The sequence below is a fragment of the Aptenodytes patagonicus genome, chromosome 3 (genome assembly GCF_965638725.1).
Source record: "Aptenodytes patagonicus chromosome 3, bAptPat1.pri.cur, whole genome shotgun sequence".
Lineage (NCBI taxonomy): Eukaryota > Metazoa > Chordata > Aves > Sphenisciformes > Spheniscidae > Aptenodytes > Aptenodytes patagonicus.
The window spans coordinates 41,521,417-41,543,882 of NC_134951.1; the positions used below are offsets into that span (position 1 = coordinate 41,521,417).

The 22,466-nt window shown below is 37.7% G+C and overlaps 1 protein-coding gene across 2 annotated transcripts in view; it reads right to left on the reverse strand.

The window, feature by feature from the left end:
- The window catches only part of CEP162 (centrosomal protein 162), a 33,019-nt gene that overhangs the window by 4,483 nt on the left and 6,070 nt on the right, over positions 1-22,466 (reverse strand). For both annotated transcript variants that reach the window (XM_076333163.1, XM_076333162.1), the window contains exons 6-21: positions 22,312-22,393; positions 21,198-21,462; positions 19,747-20,014; positions 18,427-18,569; positions 17,397-17,624; positions 16,580-16,717; positions 15,538-15,650; positions 14,640-14,745; positions 12,924-13,050; positions 11,881-12,044; positions 10,799-10,903; positions 9,482-9,706; positions 7,660-8,327; positions 6,667-6,808; positions 4,669-4,767; positions 1,300-1,434 (exon numbers count right to left, since the gene is read on the reverse strand). In XM_076333163.1, coding sequence (XP_076189278.1) covers positions 1,300-1,434; positions 4,669-4,767; positions 6,667-6,808; positions 7,660-8,327; positions 9,482-9,706; positions 10,799-10,903; positions 11,881-12,044; positions 12,924-13,050; positions 14,640-14,745; positions 15,538-15,650; positions 16,580-16,717; positions 17,397-17,624; positions 18,427-18,569; positions 19,747-20,014; positions 21,198-21,462; positions 22,312-22,393 — 3,008 coding nt within the window. The remainder of the gene's footprint in view (positions 1-1,299; positions 1,435-4,668; positions 4,768-6,666; positions 6,809-7,659; positions 8,328-9,481; positions 9,707-10,798; positions 10,904-11,880; positions 12,045-12,923; positions 13,051-14,639; positions 14,746-15,537; positions 15,651-16,579; positions 16,718-17,396; positions 17,625-18,426; positions 18,570-19,746; positions 20,015-21,197; positions 21,463-22,311; positions 22,394-22,466) is intronic.

Sequence of the window (22,466 nt, forward strand, 5' to 3'; positions counted from 1 at the left end):
GTTGCGTATGCTATTATTTCTATTTTTTAAAAATACATTACAAAACATCTTAGTAAATACTATGGGTTAGGTAATGATTTCAGTGGAGATAGATCACAGACTAGGCAGCAGCAGACTCTTCACAGAAGTGGTAAAGAAGTTCTCACATTATACAAAAGCAAATGAATAGCATAAACCAGTAACTATTACAGTTGCCTTTAGCAGGACAGAATGCGAACAAAAATAGTAAAATCATCAGTGGCGGCAGGGTTTGTTCTTAAACCAGTGACTTGTTTTAGGCACAGCTCTTTTTGGGAAGACAATTAAATATCTGATGTAGAAATGTATGAGAATAAAACCTTCTACCACGAACAATTCTGTACATAGAAGTGTATTCCTTGAGATCTGGTTTCAAAACTGTAGAACAAACTCCACAAACTAAGAACTGCTACAGGTTTGATGATCTTCCAGTGCAACTGCCCTTCCTTGACTTCATGTATTTAAGTAAAACCTAAGTTAAAACACTAACGAAAGACAGTCATATAGTTAAGTGATGAAAGTGTTGAGGAAAAAAAAAAATCTATATTAACTAGAAAACTGTTTCCAGATGATAGAAGCTCCCCAGCTAGATGAAAAATCAGGATGGAGACCATGAGAGAAAATAAGATGAAAGAATCAGTGCAAAACTGTTTTACCCATTCAAGGGATACAAATGTTAGATACAAGAAACTATCACAAAGATCCAACTGCCAAAATCCAAAATTTTTACTTTGTAGAGGATAAAGGCTTTTTTGTTGTTGTTTCGCATATTAAAAACAGTATGTGGTAGACTGCTACAAGATGTTTCTATACTCTTAATGCAGCTTTTCTGAATGGGACTTCTAGGACTAGAAAATAAAATTACAGTTCTGTTGAGGACTGTATCGTAGCTTAACAAATTCTGCATTACAAACTGTCGTCACTTTTTCAGTAGCTAGCTTTCACTGTGTAACTGAAATATGAACTAACCGAATGATACCAGGGACTTCCAGAGGCCATGCGGTCCAACCCTCTGCAAAAGCAAGGCCTCCGTAGATCAGGTTGTGAGGAAGTTACGCACCTGATAGGCGAGTCATGCAGCAGTAGTCTTAATTACCACAGCAAGGAAGTGCTGACTAGCACTGCATCTACATTCACTTGCATCAGCAGGCACCGAAAACAAAACCGTGGCTGTACTTGCCCCTGCAGTGTGAGCTAAAGAAGCCTGTGCAAATACCATGGAATTACAGTTAAACCTATAAATTGCTCTTGAGAAGTAAATGCAGATATACTCTGGTGTACCTTTTGAATTTCTTGCTCTCTTTCTGCATGTCTGGTCTCTATATGCTTGATTTTCTTTTCCAGGCACAAGAAATGCTTCATTTCAGGACTCTGGCTCTCCTTAGCCTCTCTCAGTTCTTCCAACAATTTTGTCACCTACAGTTTGAGAGAATTGATGAAAATTGTTATCATTGTGTTAAGTAGCGTGTAAAACAGATTCCTTTCAAAGTGTATTTGCATTGTTTAATCATTCCATTCAAAAGCTGCAGAAAGGAAGTGTCGTGGTTTAACCTCAGCCGGCAGCTAAGCACCACCCAGCCGCTCGCTCACTCCCCCCCCCCCCCCGGTGAGATGGGGGAGAGAATGGGAAGGGTACAAGTGAGAAAACTCCTGGGTTGAGATAAAGACAGTTTAATAGGTAAAGCAAAAGCCGCACACACAAGCAAAGCAAAACGGAATTCATTCACTCCTTCCCATGGGCAGGCAGGTGTTCAGCCATCTCCAGGAAAGCAGGGCTCCATCACATAAAAGAGAAAACTCCTTTATTCCAAGCTTAAACAGGGGTGCAGGGACCTAGATTAGGATCTTTAATTTGTAAGAAGTGGCCTGAGGATATGAAAATCTAGTCTTTTTTGATAAATCCAATCCTGTTCATAATATGTTATGAAGCGATTATTCACAGTCAATTGTTATACTTCTAAGCATACTAAAAAATTAATAGAGACTATTATGATTAGATGTTCTTACACAATCCCTTCCCACACGCTGGATAAAGATCACATATAAAATGTACCAGTGTATTTCCAAGGCATAAATTAAGAAAAGACACGCTGCTAACAAACATGATTACAAACCCCCTTTGGTCTAATAATTACCAGGTCAAATCAACTCTACCAATGACTTACAACCAATTTCCTAATCCTCCAGAAATTCAGGTAAGTTTTCTTATAAAGCTCTACTGGTTTATTCTCATTTTTCACCTATTTTAAGTAAATAGATATTTCTTCATTTAACATCCCAAGTCTTTTTTGGTCACTTTCTTAATGTGTGTAAGTAAACTAAAGTAAAAGCTCTGAAGTCCTTATCCTTCATTACAACCCTTAGCTCCCCTTACCCAATATATCTGTGAACTGCTAACCCTCTTCAAGCACTCGGCCATCCTTGGCTCTCTGCTGCTGAATTTGGGTAGCTGTGTACTTCATAAGATGTTGTCACTCTTACCAAGAAGTGACTCCAAGATGGCTTACTATTATTTCCATTTTATAACGTGGTTTTCTAAAATAACAAGGCCTATGTTACTACATTTTTGCCTGTCCGTTACTCCAGCAGCTTTGAACCTGTGGACCAATTTCAGCAACATTTGTCAGAAGAGAAGTCTCGGTTTCCTAAGGTCTGTGAAAACGAGCGTCTGCTGCTTGTCTGCTAAGTTGCCCCACTGAAGGGAAGGGCTGATGCGTGATCTCAAGTACGTAATTAAATACAAGAAAAATTCATGCAGGAATGATGTTATGAGGGGAAAAAAGCCCTAGGAGAAAATGGGCTCCATGTATTTTGCCAGCAGCAGAACTATGTGAAATACAAAGCTGTCCTACGTGCAAGCTGTTACACAAGAGAAGTATATAGTTCATGAAAAACATCCATGAACAGCATTTCTGAGATTAGTATTCAAATAACAATCTTCCAGTGCGCCTCAGAAAAAAAGTTTGCCTTTTTTGAGGTACCACCATTTTAGACAGAGGACTCTCAATCCTATTACAAATGGTAGTGGTTTTCCCTAGCATGACTAATTACGTTCGCAGGTTTGGTTGCCTTCATTTTTCAGCTCAACTTATTTAACCGTTTAATGCTTAGAATGTATTTTATAAGCAGCACAGCAATCATGCTAGAGGGCAAAAGCAAGGCTTTACTTTGACATTTCTCTCTGTATAGTCTTGCAATGATTTTTGTAACAAAGGCGCTCCGTTAAATTTTCTTAAATGCCAGCACCTTGAACTCAGCCTGTAACATGTCGGTCAGATAGGATGATCATTCTTTTAACTGTCATTAATAATCTGTAAAGCAGTCAGTCATAGAAGAAACAAATATGTTGACTAACATTTGTCTCATTGTACTCTCGCCCTGTTTTCCCAGGAGGAAGTATTGCGTATACCGAGACCATTGGAGTGAAACAAGCTTTGTATGGAAAGGTGACATCTATCGTTAGATTCATAATATGAACCCAAAGTCTCGGCCTTTATTCTGCAAATACAGAGCTTCTTTAATAGATCTTTTTTCCCTCTCCCTAGAAACCCTCGCTTTTCTATAAATACGTCACAACAGAGGTGGAATTTTGCATGGATAAGATCAATAATGAATGAGTTTAGTGAGATTAAGATTAATTATATTAAGTATGTACTAAACACATACTGATACTTCTCTCATTTCTTCCAAATAAGGGCAGCAAACAAGATTAAATGTCTGGAGTTCTCAGTCCCTTACAGAAGAGGAGAATTCTTTTTAATAACTCCTGCAGGTTAATTACTGTATTATCAAAATGAAGTTAAAATTAGCAATGTTCACACATCAAGGAGATGGTGAATTAAACATAGGCACAATGCTAAGACAGGCTATATCCTCCTCCTGAACAGGAGGTGATTAAAAAAAAAAAAAAAAAGAAAGAAAAAAGATTGGCAGCACTTCAAGAATGACAAAAGCATAGCCAATAGTTCAAAAAGCTGGAGCTAAAAGACAGACAGCAGTTTTACACAATATTAACCCCAAAATGAAAACATGACTAAGTGCAATTTTTAGATTATATGCTATTAATAGAAGTAGATTAGGAAAAACCTAGAATACCTCTCTCAAAAACCAGTGAATTTCAGAACTATTACAACTAACCTTATCTTCTTAAGAGACCTCAAGTTTCATAGATACCAAAGGAGAAAACCAAGAATATAATTGCTTAAGTCAGTTTTATGGCAATGAAGGATGAAAAAAGGAAGGCTTTATCTGAACAAAGAATTCGAAAACAATAATAAAATATCCTCTTAATAAAGAAAAAGTCCTGTGGTCTATTTACTACCCATCACAACTCTCAAAGAAGAGCCTATGAATGCTTGGATTAACCCGCCGATCAATTTTCACACAGATGTCAGACATTTCTAACTAATTAATAATAATACTACTAATAAAAAAATAATCAAAAGAGGTCGAAGTTCCACCTTCTGTGCTGTGGTGTTCCCTATTTCACATTAGAAAAATATAGTGCATTCTCAGGTATAATTGTTGTAGAAGCAACTGACAAAGATACTGTTTCTAAGACTTTACTATATGTTATTTGAGGCTTTACAAGGATGAAAGTGAAAACTCTTTTATTAGAATAAGGTACCCCCAGTCCAAATTTAAATATACCTCTTTTTGTAGGAGTTCCTCTCGCATCTGTGAAACTAAAAGGGCTTCCTGATGTCTCTGTTGTTCACCAATTTGTTCTTGGAGATGTTTTATTAATATCTACAAAAAAATTAAAAACAGTCTGTCATTAACGTAAATACCCATGACAACATGTGAAAACCTAGACAGGAAAAATACACCAAAAATATAAGCAGTATTGTAGTACTGCAGGTATAAGTGATGCATATATTAACAATACTACCTCCAACATGTGTGCTATTTAACAATCCTCTACCTGGATTGTTAAATAACACACACGTAGATACACAGTATATGAAAACAAGTCTCAATCTTCAATTCACTTTCCTCAGTTAAACAAAAAATTCTGAAAAATCTGAATGAAATAGCTCTTTCTACTTTCATACCGTGTGTAAAACTTCTCCCAAAAGTTTAATGCACAAATATAAGCACAGGCCCAGGTCCTCATGGGGGACTTCAACCACCCTGATACCTGCTGGAGGAACAACACAGCATGGCATAAGCAACCCAGGAGGTTCCCGGAGGGCGTTGGTGACAACTTCCTGACCCAAGTGATAGAGGAGCCAGTGAAGAGAGACACTCTGCTGGGCCTTAAACTCACAAACAAGGAAGGGCTTGTTAAGGGATGTGAACATCAAAGGCAACCATGGCTGCAGTGACCATGAGATGGTGGGGTTCAGGATCCTGAGAGGAGGGAGCAGGCCATAAAGTATGATCACAACCCTGCTTACCTGGACTTCAGTAATAAGGCTTACAACACTGTCTCCTTTAAGATCCTCACAGAGAAGCTGAAGAAGCGTGGGTTGGATAAGCAGACAGTGAGGTGGACTGCAAACTGACTTAAATGGCTGAGCCAGAGGGTGGCAAAGAGTGTAACGACATCTAGTTGGAGACCAGTAACTCGGGGGTGGGCGTAGGATTGTCAGTTCTGGGTCCAATCCTGTTCAACATCTTCATTAATGATCTGGATGATGGGGTGGAGCATACCCTCAGCAAGTTTGCTGATTATATAAAACTGGGAGGAGTGGCTGATACACCAGAGGGGTCGTGCTGCCATCCAGAGGGTCCTCAACAGGCTGGAGAAATGGGCTGACAGGGACCTCATGAACTTCAACACAGGGAAGTAAAAAGTCCTGCTGCTGGGGAGGAACAACCCCATGCACCAGTACTTGCTGGGGGCCACTCAGCTGGAAAGTGGCTTTGCAGAAAAGGACCTGGGTGTCCTGGTTGACACCAAGTTGAACAAAAGGCTAACAGTATCCTGGGCTGCACTGGTATGAATATTGCCAGCTGGTCGAGAAAGGTGGTCCTTCCCCTTTACTCAGCTCTGGTGAAGCCACACCTGGAATACTGTGTCCAGTTCTGGGTTCCCCAATGCAAGAGACATGGAGCTGCTGGAGAGAGTCTGCAAAGGGCCACGAGGATGATGAAAGGGACTGGAGCATCTCTCATATGAGGAAAGGCTGAGAGAGCTGGGACTGTTTAGCCCGGAGAAGAGAAGGCTCAGGGGGATCTCATCAACGTGTACAAATATCTGAAGAGAGGGTGCAAAGACAACAGAGCCAGGCTTTTTCCAGTGGTATCCAGTGACAGGAGAAGCAGCAATGAGCACAAACTGAAATATGGAAGATTCTGTCTGAACATAAGGAAAACTTCTTTACTGTGAGGGTGACCGAGCACTTGTTTGGGTTTGCCCAGAGAGGCTGTGGAATCTCCCTCCTTGGAGATATTCAAAAGCCATCTCGACACGGTCCTGAGCAACTGGCTCTAAGTGACCCTGCTTGAGAAGGGGGGTTGGACAAGGTGGCCTCCAGAGGTCCCTTCTAACCTCAGCCATTCTGTGATTCTGTGAATACAGTGGCACAGCCCATTTTTGAAACAACAGATCCTACTTCAAAGAAAGATAAAGTTTATAGTAATCTAGAAACAAATAACTTCAACAGATATCTATGTGTAATGAATATATCTACTGTACCTTACCTCTTGTGTTGAAATTCTGCTGCTTAGTTCAGCTACTTTAGAAGTAGAATGCTCCCTTGCGTGCTGGCAAAGAATCTTCTCCACTTCCCTCTGATGGGAAGCTTTCAGAGATGCAACGTATTCTGCTGTGTCTTCCTGTATCCTGAACAGAGTGAGAGGAAAATAAGATGTAGTAAAGCAGCTACAGACAGTTCTTCAAAAATTGCAGCAAAGTTTCTCACCTGAGCATATAAAATATCAAAAACATTAAAGGCGGCATGTCTTTGAAATTTCATAACAAAACCTCGCAAGATAGCACCACCGTTACTTCTGCTGCTCTGGAGGGATGACAGGGTGGGAAGCCTACAATGTTGGATATGTGCCTAGAGGCAGCCAGAATACAGAAAACTCAGCCAATCACCTTTTTTGGCTCCTCTTATAAAAAAATAGGAGAGAAAATAGGTGCTTTTAAAATCATATTTCAGCTGTCCTATTTCAGGTATCTATTTTAGAACAGAATGTGTTGCAATCTAAATATGCCAATTTCCTCTACTTTGACTATGAAGGGATCTAAGGAAAACTAGGTGAAGTGTAAAGTTTCTACAGTTGGTCAAGTAAATCCCACTGAAAGCATACCCCAGTTTGAAGAAAAGTATGTGTACCAAATTTTAATGCTATACAACACAAATACAAAGCATCTAAACCGCAATGATTTATAGTGAGATCTTTTTGCTCAAAACCATGACGAATTGTAGCATTAATAAGAAGGATTAATACACGTTTGCCTGTAGAAAGAATCATGACAGTGCACTGCTCTAAAAAAAACAAAAAAAAACAAAAAAAAGTCAAAAACCCCCCCAAAAACAAAAACAAACAGTAAAAATGAAATTTACAGAGAACATTGGCCAAGTATAAGCTAGCTTCACACATGGCTGATATGTTAATGCGTCACTTCAATCCTGTGTCAGCCAACACTTTCAACAAGGTTTTTGAAGGAACACATTGAGCATTTACCTTCGTATGTTATTTTCAGAATAAGCCAGTGTTGCTTGAGACTTCACCCTCTGCTGGTTCATTTCTAGAGACAATCTTTCTAGCTCCTCTTTCAGCTGTGCATTTTCTTGCAGAACTTCCGAGAGATTAGAATCAGAAAAGGTATGTGGTTGGTATATTTTGTCATCGTTGAAAATGCTTAAAAAGGTTTTACTGTTGCTGGAATTCCTTTTATCTGTTGCTGAGGTATTCTTTTTCAAGATCTCTGTAGTGTTTTCCTTAGTGGTTTTAGTTCTCAAATTATTATCAGACAACATCACCACCCTTTCTTTTTGAAGTTTCTCTACAGTTTTTGTAAGGTCTTGTATTTCTCTATTTTTGGTGACCAGTTCTTCGTTTAGTTTTAACAGTCTGTCTTTTGTGTTACCTTGTCTCAGCTGAGAGTCTGTGGACTCTAAGTCTTTATTATCCTTTTTACTTCTGAGTTTTAACTGGGAATTTTGACTTTTAAGGTTTTCAATTTCTGTCTGGAGGTTTTTAACGGTGATCTGATGGGTCTTTTTTAGATTCTGAAGCTCCTGTTCAAGTTCTGTAGAACTGGCTTTATCACCATTCAGTTTTGGTGATTCACTCATAAATTTGTAGGCAAGTAGTTGCTCAAGCTCTACAAGTCTTTGCTCATACTGTATCTAAGGGAGGAAGGGAAGAAAAAGCAGGTTCCTCAAGTGTACATTTAATATTAGCTCTTCCTGTAATTCTTTGAAGTTACTGCACATCTGAAGCAAGATTTTACAAGACAGGATACTCATCAGTATTACTAACCACACTACTCAATCAGTTCAGAAATTAGTGAGTGAAAAAAATTACATGAAGCAAACTTAAGACTGCTGTAAAACGGAATTACACAAAACATTTACTACAAAGTAATCCTCTATTCACAATGAATGCAGTAACTATGGGAAAAAAAATTAAACTGACAAGAATTTTTATATAATTTGAGTTCTCTTCAGATGTTACCAACTCAGACAGGCAAAGTAACATCTTATTTTAATATAGCAAGAAGTCTTCAATTTTTTTACAATCTGTCATTATGTATTTGCCATGTGTCAGTTTGCAAACATTACTGTCACATGCCTCAAAATTGTACTTCCCATTTTTAAAAACATCTTAAATTTTAACAGGACAGATTCTTATTTTTATTTATTTATAAGTATGAATTCAGAGAGACACAGAAGCTTTCTTCTTAATGAGCTGAGGAAAACCTAACCCTTAATAGCCTGGATAGCCTCTGAGGAAAGCATGATGAGTTATTCACATGGAGAAAAGGAGGAACAACTGGCCAATGCTTTCTTTCCCGCTTGTTAAGCACCTGTGCAGTTCACCTTTTCCTTGAAGTAAAATGCCAGACTTCCACGCTTCCTAACACAAGTCTTAAGACCCGCTATCATGTAATTTTTGGATAAAACGTTTAGTGTTCCCAAATGTGCCCTGCAGAAATGCTCAGTCAGCAGACCTTTGAAACCGCAGCCTTTGGTGCAGCAAGGAATTAGGTAAGCAGCTACTCTGACCCACAGGATGAAACTCACTTATCTTAATTGTAAGAATTAAATTATTAGGCCTCAAGAACTTGTCCTCTCAGTTTCAGTAGTACTCTAACAATTTCAATGCTCTTTTTATCTTAGGTGCTGAAGCTACTGCAATTCAGGTTATAAATTCTTTGAATATTTTTTTCCCTTGAATGTGGTCTTTGCCTTCAGTTTTCACCACTGCTCTGTGTTGGACCCCAGTAACTTTGTGATTGTTACTTGCGGAATAGACTACTCAACAAGCCTCCAACTTTTACCTTTATTTTTTGAAATTGTTGTTCCATGGCACGGAGACTTTTTTTAGCTTCATCATCTTTACCTTCAAGTTCTGTTTCTAACTTTTTTATTCTTCTCTCCAAAAAATCAACTGTGTTTGTTTTAGCTGAAAGATCATCAGTTTTCTCAGCAGCAGCAGCAGCATAAATCAAAGCAGGCAAAGAATTTGGATACCTTCTTTTTAGAATTCCTTCCATTTCTCTGATCTATCAAAAAGAAAATTAAGTCAGAAGTCAAAAAGAATAAAGTTCTAATGAAAAGTGAACTGAAATAAGTGACAATGTTAACAAATGTCATCCACTTAAGCTGGGTGAAGAATGAAAACTAGAGATGCACATGTTGAGAATTTTTTTTACATTGTTTACATTTATGTTACTGTTTACAGAAAAGCAAGACTCATCACCTCTTACTGATTGACTTATACATCATCTTAAACAAAATATTGCTCTGGTCTTCAGATTATCTTATGTCAAATGGACCTTTTATTTACTTTCTTAGCACTTAAGCTGTATATGGCTCTTAATGCTGTTAAAGTATTTGCTTTTTTTCTGGACTTACATTCACGTTCTTCTTTTCCAACTGTTACAGAGATATTCCATAACAGCATTGAAATTATTCTCCCAATAACAGATTATATGCCTTTTATTTTGGAGACTGCAATACAATAAAACTAACGCCTTGCATGCAAGACTAATAACAAGTCCCTCTTTTATCTATGGGTGAGATATTCTTCGCATTAGAATACTGCAGAGGCTCTTTCCCATTTGTCCCACACTCCTACCAAATGCAGCTTCCATCTCCTAAAATTGAGAAAGGCCAACTTCCACCTGACTTTTCCTCAGTAGAAATATGGATTTTAAGGTCTCTACTCCCCCAGTTTTCATGAATCTTGTAGGAATCCAATAAAATTTAAACCCCTACTCTTGAATCAACTTGGTTGAAATTGGTCATAATGCTAAGGGACTACTGAACATAGACAGAAGCAGTCTTAGAAGATAAACAGCAAGCTTGTCTGTGCTTTTGCCCTCTTGCCCTTTTCTAAGAAACTCTAAACAGTATTTTAATGTTAAAGGATTTTAAAAGGGATACCAGTAAATAGCTTATTAGAACACAGTAGCAGAAGAGCCCTTTGTAAGTAAATAATTGCAGCTTTTTGTGTTAAGAGAGTTCCATAGCACAAGTTACTTTATCACAGGGCTTCATTCAATGCTTTATCCTTATGAAAGGGCTGATAAGTGTTTGTAAGAGACCTTATCTGAAATAAAGGTTAAACGAAACACAGTTTTATTATTGCATACTTGTCGCTCAAGATCCTGAATTCTTTTAGCATCTGCTGCTCTGTCTCGCAAACGCTTCTTCTGTTGCACACACTGATCTCCAGCTTCAGCTCTGAGCTTCTCAACCTGTCCAATTTATGAGAAAATAAATCGAAATATATATTCAGAGACATTGTCCTGTGGTACAAAAGTAAGCATTTCAAACACACACAATATAATGGAAGTATTCTGCAACTTAAAAACTGGTAAGAGTAATTTCTGTACTAACTGATTCTTCATGTTCTTAAACTAAGTTACGGCTTCTTCAAGCCACTTAAGATCAAAGGAGCTGCAACTAGCTACGGAAATCTAGAAGAGAACTTCAGCTCTGGGACATTCTTGTCTTCAGATCAGTAAATCTGCTTCTTTCTCCCATACTTCCAGTATGCAGGCTTGGTTAATACGCTATAATATAAAGTACTACAGTGCATTACATGAATTCATGTAAAAGCTCTTCATTGTTTTTAAACACCAGTCCATCCTGGAGAAAATGCAAATAGAAATATTTTCTTTCACAGCAATGATATCTTGATCAAAGCTTGATATGGTGGTGTTTAAGGGATCTCCTTCCCTGACTGCTCCTTCAGAAGCACCTCCTTTCATCTGTGTTCTCTCTAATAAAACACCATGAAAAAATTCCAGATCAAATATATTTTATCACTGGTAAAATTCTTTATTTCTGTGAATCTTAAGTCAAATCTACTGACAAGCAGGCAATGCAAATCTCAGAACTATTCAAGATTCATGCATTAGTTTCGCTTGCTTTATATTTCAAGTGTTTCGGCTTTTTCCTCCCTACTACAGCAACCAGAAGCATCATCAAGGTGTCTAATAGAAGCAAAACCATGTTTTAAGCACTCTGCACTTGCAACTCTCACTGCTTATGCAGTAATATCAATTTTGCATATAAAGACTTCACATTTGATTTAAAGGTTATAAAGGGTTTACATGTTTTTTCTTGGAAAAAATTGGATTATTATGAAGGACAGGATTACATCATACTCTTCACTAGAAAAGAAATAGTTTTAAGTTCCAACTTCTTAGATAAAGCTAGATATTATCACCTCTAGTTTTAGTTTCTCAATTTCTTCTCTTGCATCTTTAAGGCGGGCTGCATCTTTATCCAGAAGATCTTGATTTTCTGCATACCACTGAAGTCGTCTTTTTAAATGAGTAATTTCCTGTTTGTATGATTCTTCCATAACTTTAAATTCATAAGACTTCTCACCTACAGGAATAAAACATCCTTAGTATTGTTTTATTAGTAATTATGTATTGAAGAATTAATTAGTCAACACTATCCTTCTCAGCACATTTCATACATTTACTCTTTTGACAATCCTGTTATTGCAGTAAAGTTTTAAAACCAGACCCTAATTAGGATTTTAAATGCAACAGTATTTGAAAAAAACCTTTTTTCTCTCATAAATAGTAGTACTTAATAGTTCACAGTTTACCATGGAAAGTATTTAAAACAGAATCCCAGGGGGATCTATTCTTGATCACGTTCTAGTAAACAAATATTCAGTAACAACATGGATGACAATTTAGAATATATGCTTAGATGTGTATCAAGCATTTTGAGGAGACATGGAGGTAAATATTACAGCTCTTAGCACTTGTGGTGCCTGATATTGGAACTGAGAGAGTCCAGTTTCTGGCCCTCTCATTAAGAAAGCTAAAGTCAAACTGGAAAGAGTTCTGATAAGAACGTAATTAAAAAAGTCACAAGGCGTAAGTTATTGGTAAAAAACGGGCAAGATCTAAATAGGAGACTAAGATGCAACATAGTAAATCTTTTCTTATGAACAGAGTTGTCATATACATGGAATTGTCTGTTTTCCATGCCCAGTGGAAGATGGGCAAGAAATCAAACTTAATAGGCAACAACAAAGAGTCTGGCTGGATACAAGAAAAGGCTTTCTAATAGAGTGCCAAAGGTACTGTAGCATGTCCTTCACTTTTATTAGAAGCTTAGAAAATATTTGGAAATGGTCTAGATGCATTTGACTAAGTAATATTTTAATAAGAAACAAGTTTTAATTACATATTTATTTAGTGAAGCACAGACTAGGCAAAATTATTCAACAAAATGAAGGTGCTTTACTTGATGTGGATGCAATCTGGACTTTTGCTAAATCTCTCTCCTTCTTTGCTTGTCCCAAGTCTACCTCAAGAGCTTGCTTATCTTGTTTGAGACGTCTTATCTCTTCTTGTAATTTAGTTTCTTCCTTCTGAGTTTTAGAGAAAACAGTAAGACAAGAAAAACTAAACACACATTGTCATACAAAAAACCTGAACATGCTTTTTCACCATAAATTTATTAAATCACAACAGTTGCATCAGACGACAGCAGCAATGAGGTTTTCTAGTTTTGGTATTATTCTCAGGCCTTGCTGTAGCAGAGCATGTGAAAACAAGCTAAACATAAAAAACCCCGTATATTTTTTTTAATAAGTCTTACATAACTGTCTTAGAAAACATCTGCCTTTTGAGATGGTCAGTAAAGAAAATGGCTTTACTTATTTCCAAGACTTAAGAGTGTAGCTTAAATGGACAGATGTATTGTCCAACAGTTCATCTTACTACATTCTATTTCTCACCATTTTCTGCATGCACTCTGTTCTGTTTGTTTATGTGTGATCACTAGCAAACTTCAAGACTAAGTAGGATGAAAGATCTCACTGCCAGCCTCTGGAGATGGAGGCCCTTGGTCCTAGGGATCCATAGGTACAGGGAGCAGCAGCTGGGGATGGGGGGGGGGAGGGGGGGGCTGAGATTTTGGGACCAGCCAGTAAATAGACCAAGTGTCCAGGGCCAGCAATGGCCAGCATGTGCATGTATGTGTGTTACTGCTAGTGAACTCCTATCCTGATCTGCTGAACAGGATCAGTCCGTATGTGCTCCTTCTGTTTCCAAGAGTACTCTTTGTATTTCTGTGGTGTGAGCAAAGGCACTGCTCTCTGTATTATCTGTGTACCTGACCGTGGTAGTGTTGTCTGTGTGTCTCTCTCCATCTTTGGATCTTGTGTTCAGTCTCATTACAGGCTGGACCTAAGGACAGGGAAGTGTAGCTGCAGCACCTATGAGGCTGGAACTGGGGGAGCCCCTGGAGTTTTAAGAGCTCAAAGTCAGCTCTATCAGACCAGGAACGCCTCCGCTGGTCCTGAAGCTCACTGGATCCAGATCCTCTTATCGCCTACCTAACCAGTTTGTTTTGTTTTGTTTTGGGTTTTTTTGGTTTTTTTTTTTAAAAAAAAAAACAAAAACAAAAATGGAAGAAGCAGCTTTTAATTTCTGGTCTAACTGTACCAGAACAGTCCTCACTTGCAGTAAGCAGAAAAACAGAATTTCCTGAAAACCTTTAATTTTAACATGAAACTTACTAAACATCCTCCCTCAAAAACACAGGCATCTATAGGACTACAAAAAAAGTTACAAGAGTGAATAATAAATGATTCTTTTCACTCTGATGTTCTTTTCTAGAACTTACTCGGGACAGAGTAGGGACAAACACTCTTCTGGATTTGTCTTATGCGGGAAAGGTATAGAGGTATCACTACTTTCTGCAAGCTCTCACAAGATATTTCAGAATTGCCAGTAAACATGGCAACACTGTACTTCTTCCAGTGAATCTATGTCTTAGGGGATTACTTCTGAAAGTTTGTTTGATGAGGCATTTGTGATATGCAAGTTCGGCAAATAATTAACGCTGTAGAAAAGTAGCATGCTCCACTTCTTATTTTACTTCATTAGTCTACAATATGGATGGTTATGCACTTTTTGTAAGAACACGTGAAAAACAGGCTTGGTATATACCCACCTGTGCTGCTCGAAGCTCTGAAATCAATTCTGTGAAACTCTGATTTCTGGCTGGTTCAGAATCCTGCATGATTCGTGACTGGATATTAGTCATCTCTATCTTTTCTCTAAACGGCAGCAGCAAGAACAGTTATGCAATGTGGTGACTTGGCATACTAACAGTGGCACACTAAAAAACAAACACAAACTGCCTCCCCCCCTCCAAATGGCACCACAGAGTCAATCCGTGCAGGCTCAAAACAAAGAAAGAAGCAACTATGCAGTACATCTTTATACCAAAAAATTTCACCTGTAAGGTGAAATCTTCTCACTTCACACAAACTTGTTTGTTGGGACTACACAAGGGAGGGAAACAAAACTTACTCTGCATCAGTGGAACTCATCTACGGGCCTCTCCCAAGCAAAGATTTGTAAATTAGGAGTACATGCAATTGCTAGGTTTTTCCCTCATTACTAGCACAGGATGCAAATCTTTCAGGACCTACAGTGCAGTGAATCTAATGGTTCCTCCACTACCAGGATCTCTTGTGGCCCCTGATCTACTGTGTATCTTACAACAGTATCAAAACATTTTGACACATGAGCAGAGCCGTAATACCAGAACAAGTGTAGTACACATATTACACATTCTGATATGAGTAAGAGTATTTGAATTTTAGCATTGAAATAGTCCCCAAATGGAAGACTCTAGTCTTCCCATAGGTCTGCAACATCAGCAAGAAGAATTAAGTGCCCATAATCAACATAAATCAATTCTCAAAAGAAAAAACAAAACCACAAACCCAAGAAACACTGGAAAACATGCACCTGACAGACTCTGCAGTTATTCTTCATAAATAAAATAATAAACACAGCTGAAAACTCCAGAGATTTTAGGTCAGATGTTTAAATGAGCCTACCTTAGGGCTATTAATTCAGACATTAAACACTGATTCTCCTTAAACATTTGTTCCTCATTTTTTTTGTTTTCAGTTTGTAGCTCTTTCATTTGTTTGTATAACCTCTCATTTTCCTAAGATGAGACAGACAAAGTTAAAGAATATTCATAAATTACTGTTTTATCCAGTTCAAAAAACAATTGTCTATGACTTGCGTAGTTTGCCTATTGAAACAGTGGAAGCAAACACTAAATGTTTTATTACTAAGTTTCTACAATGGATATCTACTTTCATTGTCTTTATGCTAAAGTAGTATACAGCGACCTCTACAATCTTGTCCAAGTGTCTGTTCACTCTGGAGAACCTAGGCCAGTTCCTCTGCAAAGCTATCCCAACTATATTCTAAAAGCACATACGTGGATGCGTGCTGACAGATCAGAGCTCAGCCTGCCCATGCTCCAATCCTGTGGACACAAACCATCACTGATTCAGGATGCTCGCAGCCATACTGGCAAGACATCGTGCCCATACCAAGAAATGCTGCTGAGCACCAGCTGGAAGCTGGTTAAACTAACCTATTTGATTTTACAGCTGCAAGTATTCAAAAGGATTATTAAGCTTGCATTATCTATTTCTACACTTGACTAAGTAATAAAAATCAGGCACACTAATAAGGTTTCCTTGAAATCAGCTGCTCAGATCCTGTGAAAAACATCTTAAAAACAGAACCCTCCAGATTTCTCATATTGCTTAAAAATACTAGTTTTCTACCACATTTTGGGCAAAAAGTCTGTGGTTCTTTATTGGCCATAAAGTATTTTCCCAGTTCTCAACTGACAAGTCAGCATATTTTTACAATTTAAAACAGTTACATGGAATCGTGGAAAAGCTTAGCCCGAACTAGGCATGTGTGAAATACTTTTTAAACGTGCAATACATGTTTGCCCTTCACACCTAAATTTCACCCACTTTTTAGATAGCAAGGTAACTGTTTTCTACAGAAAAGTAGTAACCATCAAACAATTTTGTTTCTGTAACTGGCTCAATATGCTGTGTGGTATACCTGTTGATAACCTTGAATAATGACCTCTTGATCTTCAATTTCTTTTTGTATTTGTGCCAGTTTTTCTTCAGTGACAGGAATCGTTGCTGTATGATGGGTCCATCTCTTTTCTTGAGTCAGCTCTTCCATACTTCTTAACTTTCAGAAAGAAAAAGACATGCAATTAATAAGAAAGTTTTGTTAGCAATACGGAATTCTCTACAAGACTACACTTTTATAATATAAATAGGCCAATCTTTTCATAAAGATATGAAAGCAGACCAATGAGCCAATCTTATTATTATTGGAGTTTTACAGAAGCATTACAAAACAGGAACAAAGTATAAAAGGTTTGGGAAAAGTTAACAAAGTTTTACCCTCCCTCTTCTGTTCTTATGTATCTAGACAGGAGGGTATAGTGGAATAACCCTGGGAATATGCCATATAGACAAAACACATCATTGAAAAATGCATCACCCCCCCCCAATATCTCAACATATAGTACTTATCTATAACAAGTGGTATCTGTTAATCTCTTATTCATTTATTTTTTTTACATAAAAGTGAGTTAAATCTTTGCAAAAAACCTGCAGCAGAACTCTCAAAATAGCAAACTAAAGGAACTCGGGATAACATAGTTTAGCTCTGTAGAAAAAAAAAAAAGATCACGTCTTATGGGCAATAAATGTAACAGCAAGTATGCATTTACAAACTAGCAGTGTGTGTGTAAATCTGGATTTTCTGCTCGTTAACAACTCATCTAAAATAACATTAATTTAATTTTCAGAAGCAATGTTTCTCCTGTTCTATAGTAATGGGATACAAGATGATAAAGTACCTTACTCTGAAGAACATAGTTTTCCTGACCCAACCGAGAAAGCTCTTTGTCATGCTGTGTTTTCAATTCTACTATCTTTGTCTCTATTTCTTTCTCTTTTTGTGAAACTGTGCTGGTTAGCTGTTGAATCAAATCACGAGCTGCGTTCAGGTCCTCCTCTGCAACTTGTACTCGTTTTAGCAAATATAGTTCTCTATCACAACTTTTGACAGGAGAAAATGATAAATCCTAGTGAAGAGAAAAATTCAGGGAAACATTACACTGAGCTGATTGTTTATGAAAAAATTCCGCTCATCAATTTTATTTAACTGGCTTGTCTGGCTCTCAGCAACCACATAAGGCACTTGAAAAGAAAAAGAAAACCCCACAACATTCTAATAGTAAAACATCCTGCATTTACTGTAATGAGTTACTTTCTCATTTCTGAAGTATGTATGAGGAAAACAAGCCAAAAAAAAGCCAACAAGAAACAAACACCTCTCATGAGAGCCACTACATGGCTACCAGAATTATTCTATTATGCATCTTACTTTTTGAAAAGCAGTGATGATTTAGGTATTTAGTAAATAATTTTTTTTATACAGTTTATAAGGAAGAAGGAAAATCCATCATGGTGCTGCAAATTCAGTCATCTTGGAGAAGTCAGAAGATACTATTAAATATTCAATGCAATGCAAATAGAAAAAACCCCAAACGGTAGTACTATTTAACATTCATAACAGAATACTTTTAAGTAAAAGTTTTATTTAAAATTTTCCCCTTTTCTACCACAAAATAGTAATTTTTAGAAATTAGCATTCTAACTTTAAGTGTATAGAACCATCCAAGCAGCAGAATTATCCAAGCAACTGAAAAGCAGTATGATTATACTTGCATATTTTAAAAGCAAACACTAGTATTTGACTAAAGGAAAGTATTCAATATTTCAGCATTTGCCAATCTTGTGATAATTATTGAAAGTCTTGACAAAATAGGCTTGCAAACCAAGTTGTACATACTATAATTAGGAGCATCACTGATTATTACTTACATGCTGATACTGCCTGCAATAATCCACAGCCTGGTGTCCAAGATTGTTAACAACTGATTGGCCAGACATAACTCTGTTAATACTTCCCTTCGAAGTTGGTTCATTTGTTGCAGATTTTATTATCCTAGTAGCAAATAAGGCTTCTTCATTTAGGCAGAAAGTAAAATAGAACAAAATTAAAATCGAAACTTAATGTCCTTTCAAAAACATCTATTCATGTGATCCACCCCTTAGGCATATAAATTAAGCATTCTACAACCTGAATTTTGAATTAAATATAGAAACTTGAGAGCAATGAGACATCATGGAAAATGTAGGTTTTTTAAGTAAGGAACTGATGACAAGATAAAACAAAACCCAAGGGAACAACTGAAACAAGTAGCTGGATAATGAATCCTTCGTGAAACAAGGTTAACCTCAGTTCTCTGAGGTTAGTGGCCTCATTTTCTTGGGACTCGTCATTCACTTCACTACCTCCATCTGGCTGTACACCCTCCTCTTCTCCAGGGAGTACCACAGCAATGCACTGAGGAACTAAGGTCCCTTAGTTTGACAGCTGCCACTGAAGCATCTCCCTAAGATGGGCAACATAATCCTAAACTGCTTTTCCCCACACTACTTGCAGGGTTTTTAAAGGCATTACATGCTAGAAGTGTGCTAAAACCTGGGCATCTGTAGAGTTATTTTCCCATGCCTCAGAGACAGCAAACATCGTCTGCAAAGACACTAAGCTGAATTATCTCATTAAACTCTTCAGGCTTCACCCAAAAATAAAAAAGTTCAGTCCTTTACTTGCAACTCAGCTTTCACGGGACTACATTGGTATTCTCCATTCCTTAGTGTTATAAGAGACATGAACAGAAAATAGGACTTTCTTTTTACTGCTCTCTTTGTACTCTAGGAAAGCAAAGATAAAAAGAAGCAGCTGAGAATAGAAATTCGGCATTACACACAGAAGTTAATGTGTCAGCAAATCTTTGCATTTACTATAATGAAAAATGTAACTTGTAGATACTTATTTGTGAACACCAGCTTTTTCTATTGTTTTGGTCCTACTGGTGAACAATAGGTAAGTCTCAAACATAGTGGTGGTGTATGTGAGTCGAAATGAAACAAGACTACAGTGCAAAGTTTTATTTAAAAGTCTTTCTTCCAGCAACTTCATGCTGATACAGAAAAAAATCAGTACTTAATTGTGTTTGGGTTTAGATTTCTTCTACAGCATTTTGAAATGTTTTTGGTTTTGTTTTTTTTAAATGTGAAGCATGAACAGCAAAGCTCTCTGGCTCTTAAAACTCAGACTTCTTATGACAGAGTTACCTTTAGATCTTGCTCTATCTGCAGGACTTTTGGCTTTCACACTGGTCTTTTTGAAAGTTTCTTTTGGTGTTTTCTTTTCATTAACTGGAAAAGACTGTTTTGAGAGTGAAGTGGGTTTCCCATACCAAGAACTTCTAACCACCCCATGAGGACCATATGAAGATTTCTTTTTATGTAAAGGTGCTGGACTTCTGATATTCTTGTATAACATTGGTTTAGTTGTCATTGATTCAGATCTTTCATTCTTCAAGGAACAAGACCGAAGAGCCTGTGATAGAGCACATTTGTTTAAAACAAGTTTTAGGCTCTAGTGTAATCTGAAGGTAGCTTTCACTACTACAAGAACATAGAACCAGTTGCCAGAATTACACAGCTGTAAGACTCGGGGCGGTGGGAAGCATTATTTTTATCCAAATTAATAGTATGTAATTTTGCAGAATTTTACTACTACAGAAGTATACGTAGTGCAAGTATTTTGTCCTGGCTCTGTTTAATTGTTCTGGGAAGTTGCATTACATTACAGGGCCTTTAGCTTACCAAAGCAGGTAGCTTGTGACTAAAGTCTAATCACAGTGAACACAGAAACCCAGCGATGAAGAGAGGAACAGTGGCAGGCAGAGGAACCCTACTAAACTTGATCATCAAAAACAGAGCACACAACTCCTAAGACCAGCAAATGAGAAAGCTTAGCCTGTTGGCCCTGGTGGGAAACCCACCAGGGAAAATCAGCCAAACAACCTCTCTCCCTGCAACGCCTTGCAGACAGAAGAGGTGATTGCCTAAAGGAGTGTGGGGCTAATTCAGGGGATGCAAGGAGAAGAGAATTTGGGGATGCAGGGAGAAGATTCGGGATTGTATAAATCTTGTTATGAAATGTTTGAAAGGATTGTGAGAATGTGCAAAACTTACAAGATGTTTAGGGTAAAGGACAAAAACTAGGTGAAGGGAGAGATTAAGGTGGATCAAGTAGGAACAAGTGTGGGAAATAGAGGGAAAATAAGATTAAAGAAGCTAGTGACATGACCAGATTGCTGGTCAGTACACTTGTCTAAGCTCTACATTGATCATTACAGTCTCTCCTATATTCTTATTGAACTGTATTTCTAAATGTCCTCTCTGTAGGTATGCTCTCTATTCTAAGCTTGTGTGTGTTTATACATGTCCCCCGAATGAGAACACGTGCTCAGACTCGCTACTAGCTTGAGCTGGGGACATGGAACCGCAGCAGCCTTGCACATATTGGGCTGGGACGGGAAGAACCCCGCTGGTCCCAAAGGCCACTGGATTTGGCTACCTCTAACAATAGCAATGGTAACAGGAGAGTTTCAAGAAAAACAGCAACAGTCTCTCAATTTCTAAACATCAGAGCATAATCAAATAACAGGCAGTCTAAAAATATATACATTTTAAATGTATTTTCATATAATAAAAATCTGGTTGATATTACTTACTTGTTTAGTTTTGCTGCCTTGTGAAAGCAGAGAGTCTTGTACTATTTTTTCTCTCGGTACATCAAGCTGTACTTCACTGGTCCGAATTTCTTTCTCAGTCACCCTCTGAAAGTTATCGTCATTCACAGCTGCCTGCAGAAAGATGCTCTCTTCTCTATTAAATTTTTCAAGTAAGTTTGTCTCCCAAACCGTATTATTCTGGTGCTCTTTAAAGGGTGAGTGGCTGACGAGGTCATTTGCTGTGCTGCCTACCAGTTTCACAGGACTGCAAGAGAAAGGAATAAAGTCATATATAATAAGACTTTTGCCCTTTGCTCTTCTATCATTCTGGAAAAAGTGGGCCATTTTTCCTTTAGGTATCAGCTGTAAAGACTGGTTGAATTTGAAAGACCCAGTAGGCTTCTTTTAAGAACCACCTTGCAGGTTTAGTTATACAGATTAACTCCCACACTGTGGGACAAGAGCCATTTCCCAGCAGTGGCTGTTTTTGTGGAGGTGCCAAACTCGGCTACAAGATGAACACCTGCAAGCATGCAATTAATACTAATAGAACAACGAATGGTAATTTCTGCTGAGTGCAGCTACGCGATAAGCTCCCAAAACTCATTTGCTAAGCATAACCTATTTCTGACAGTTCCAGGGCCTGTGCTTTCTGCTCTAGACACAACAGTTGGAGCAAACCAGAAGGAGGTATGGAGCACAAGTTAGTAAGAACCACGAGAGTAAGCAGGATTTGATCTTAGATTATAGAGGCTGGAGAGCTAGGATAGGATGTGGCCTGAAATCCATGTATGGGGGAGGGGAAAGAGCAGAAGACTGGGAAAGCAGAGATGCTAGCTGTGGTAGCTGTGAGAGTGAGGAACACTCCTCCAAATGATTTGGCAAACATTGCTGCTTATCACTCAAACAAAGTTTGGGAACCCCTGGTCTAAACCAATTAACCCTGTATATTCATTTTATAATTCACTGCAAATGCCATAATGCCAGTGCAAGACATAATGAAATTTCAGTATTTAATAAGGAAAAAAGACAGATGAGTTATTTAGTAAGCTGTTTTTCACAAATAGTTAATGGACTTCAGTTATTACAATTCTTAATATTCTGAAATAAATACCTTTCAGGCTCCACATCAAAACTTCTGATATTACATGAATGTCCTTTAATTGGTTTCATCAATTCTTCCACAGTAGGTAAATCTAATTAGTGCAAAATAAAATTAAAAAAACCAAAACAAAACCTTAGAAAAAATATTTGTAAAAACTACAACAT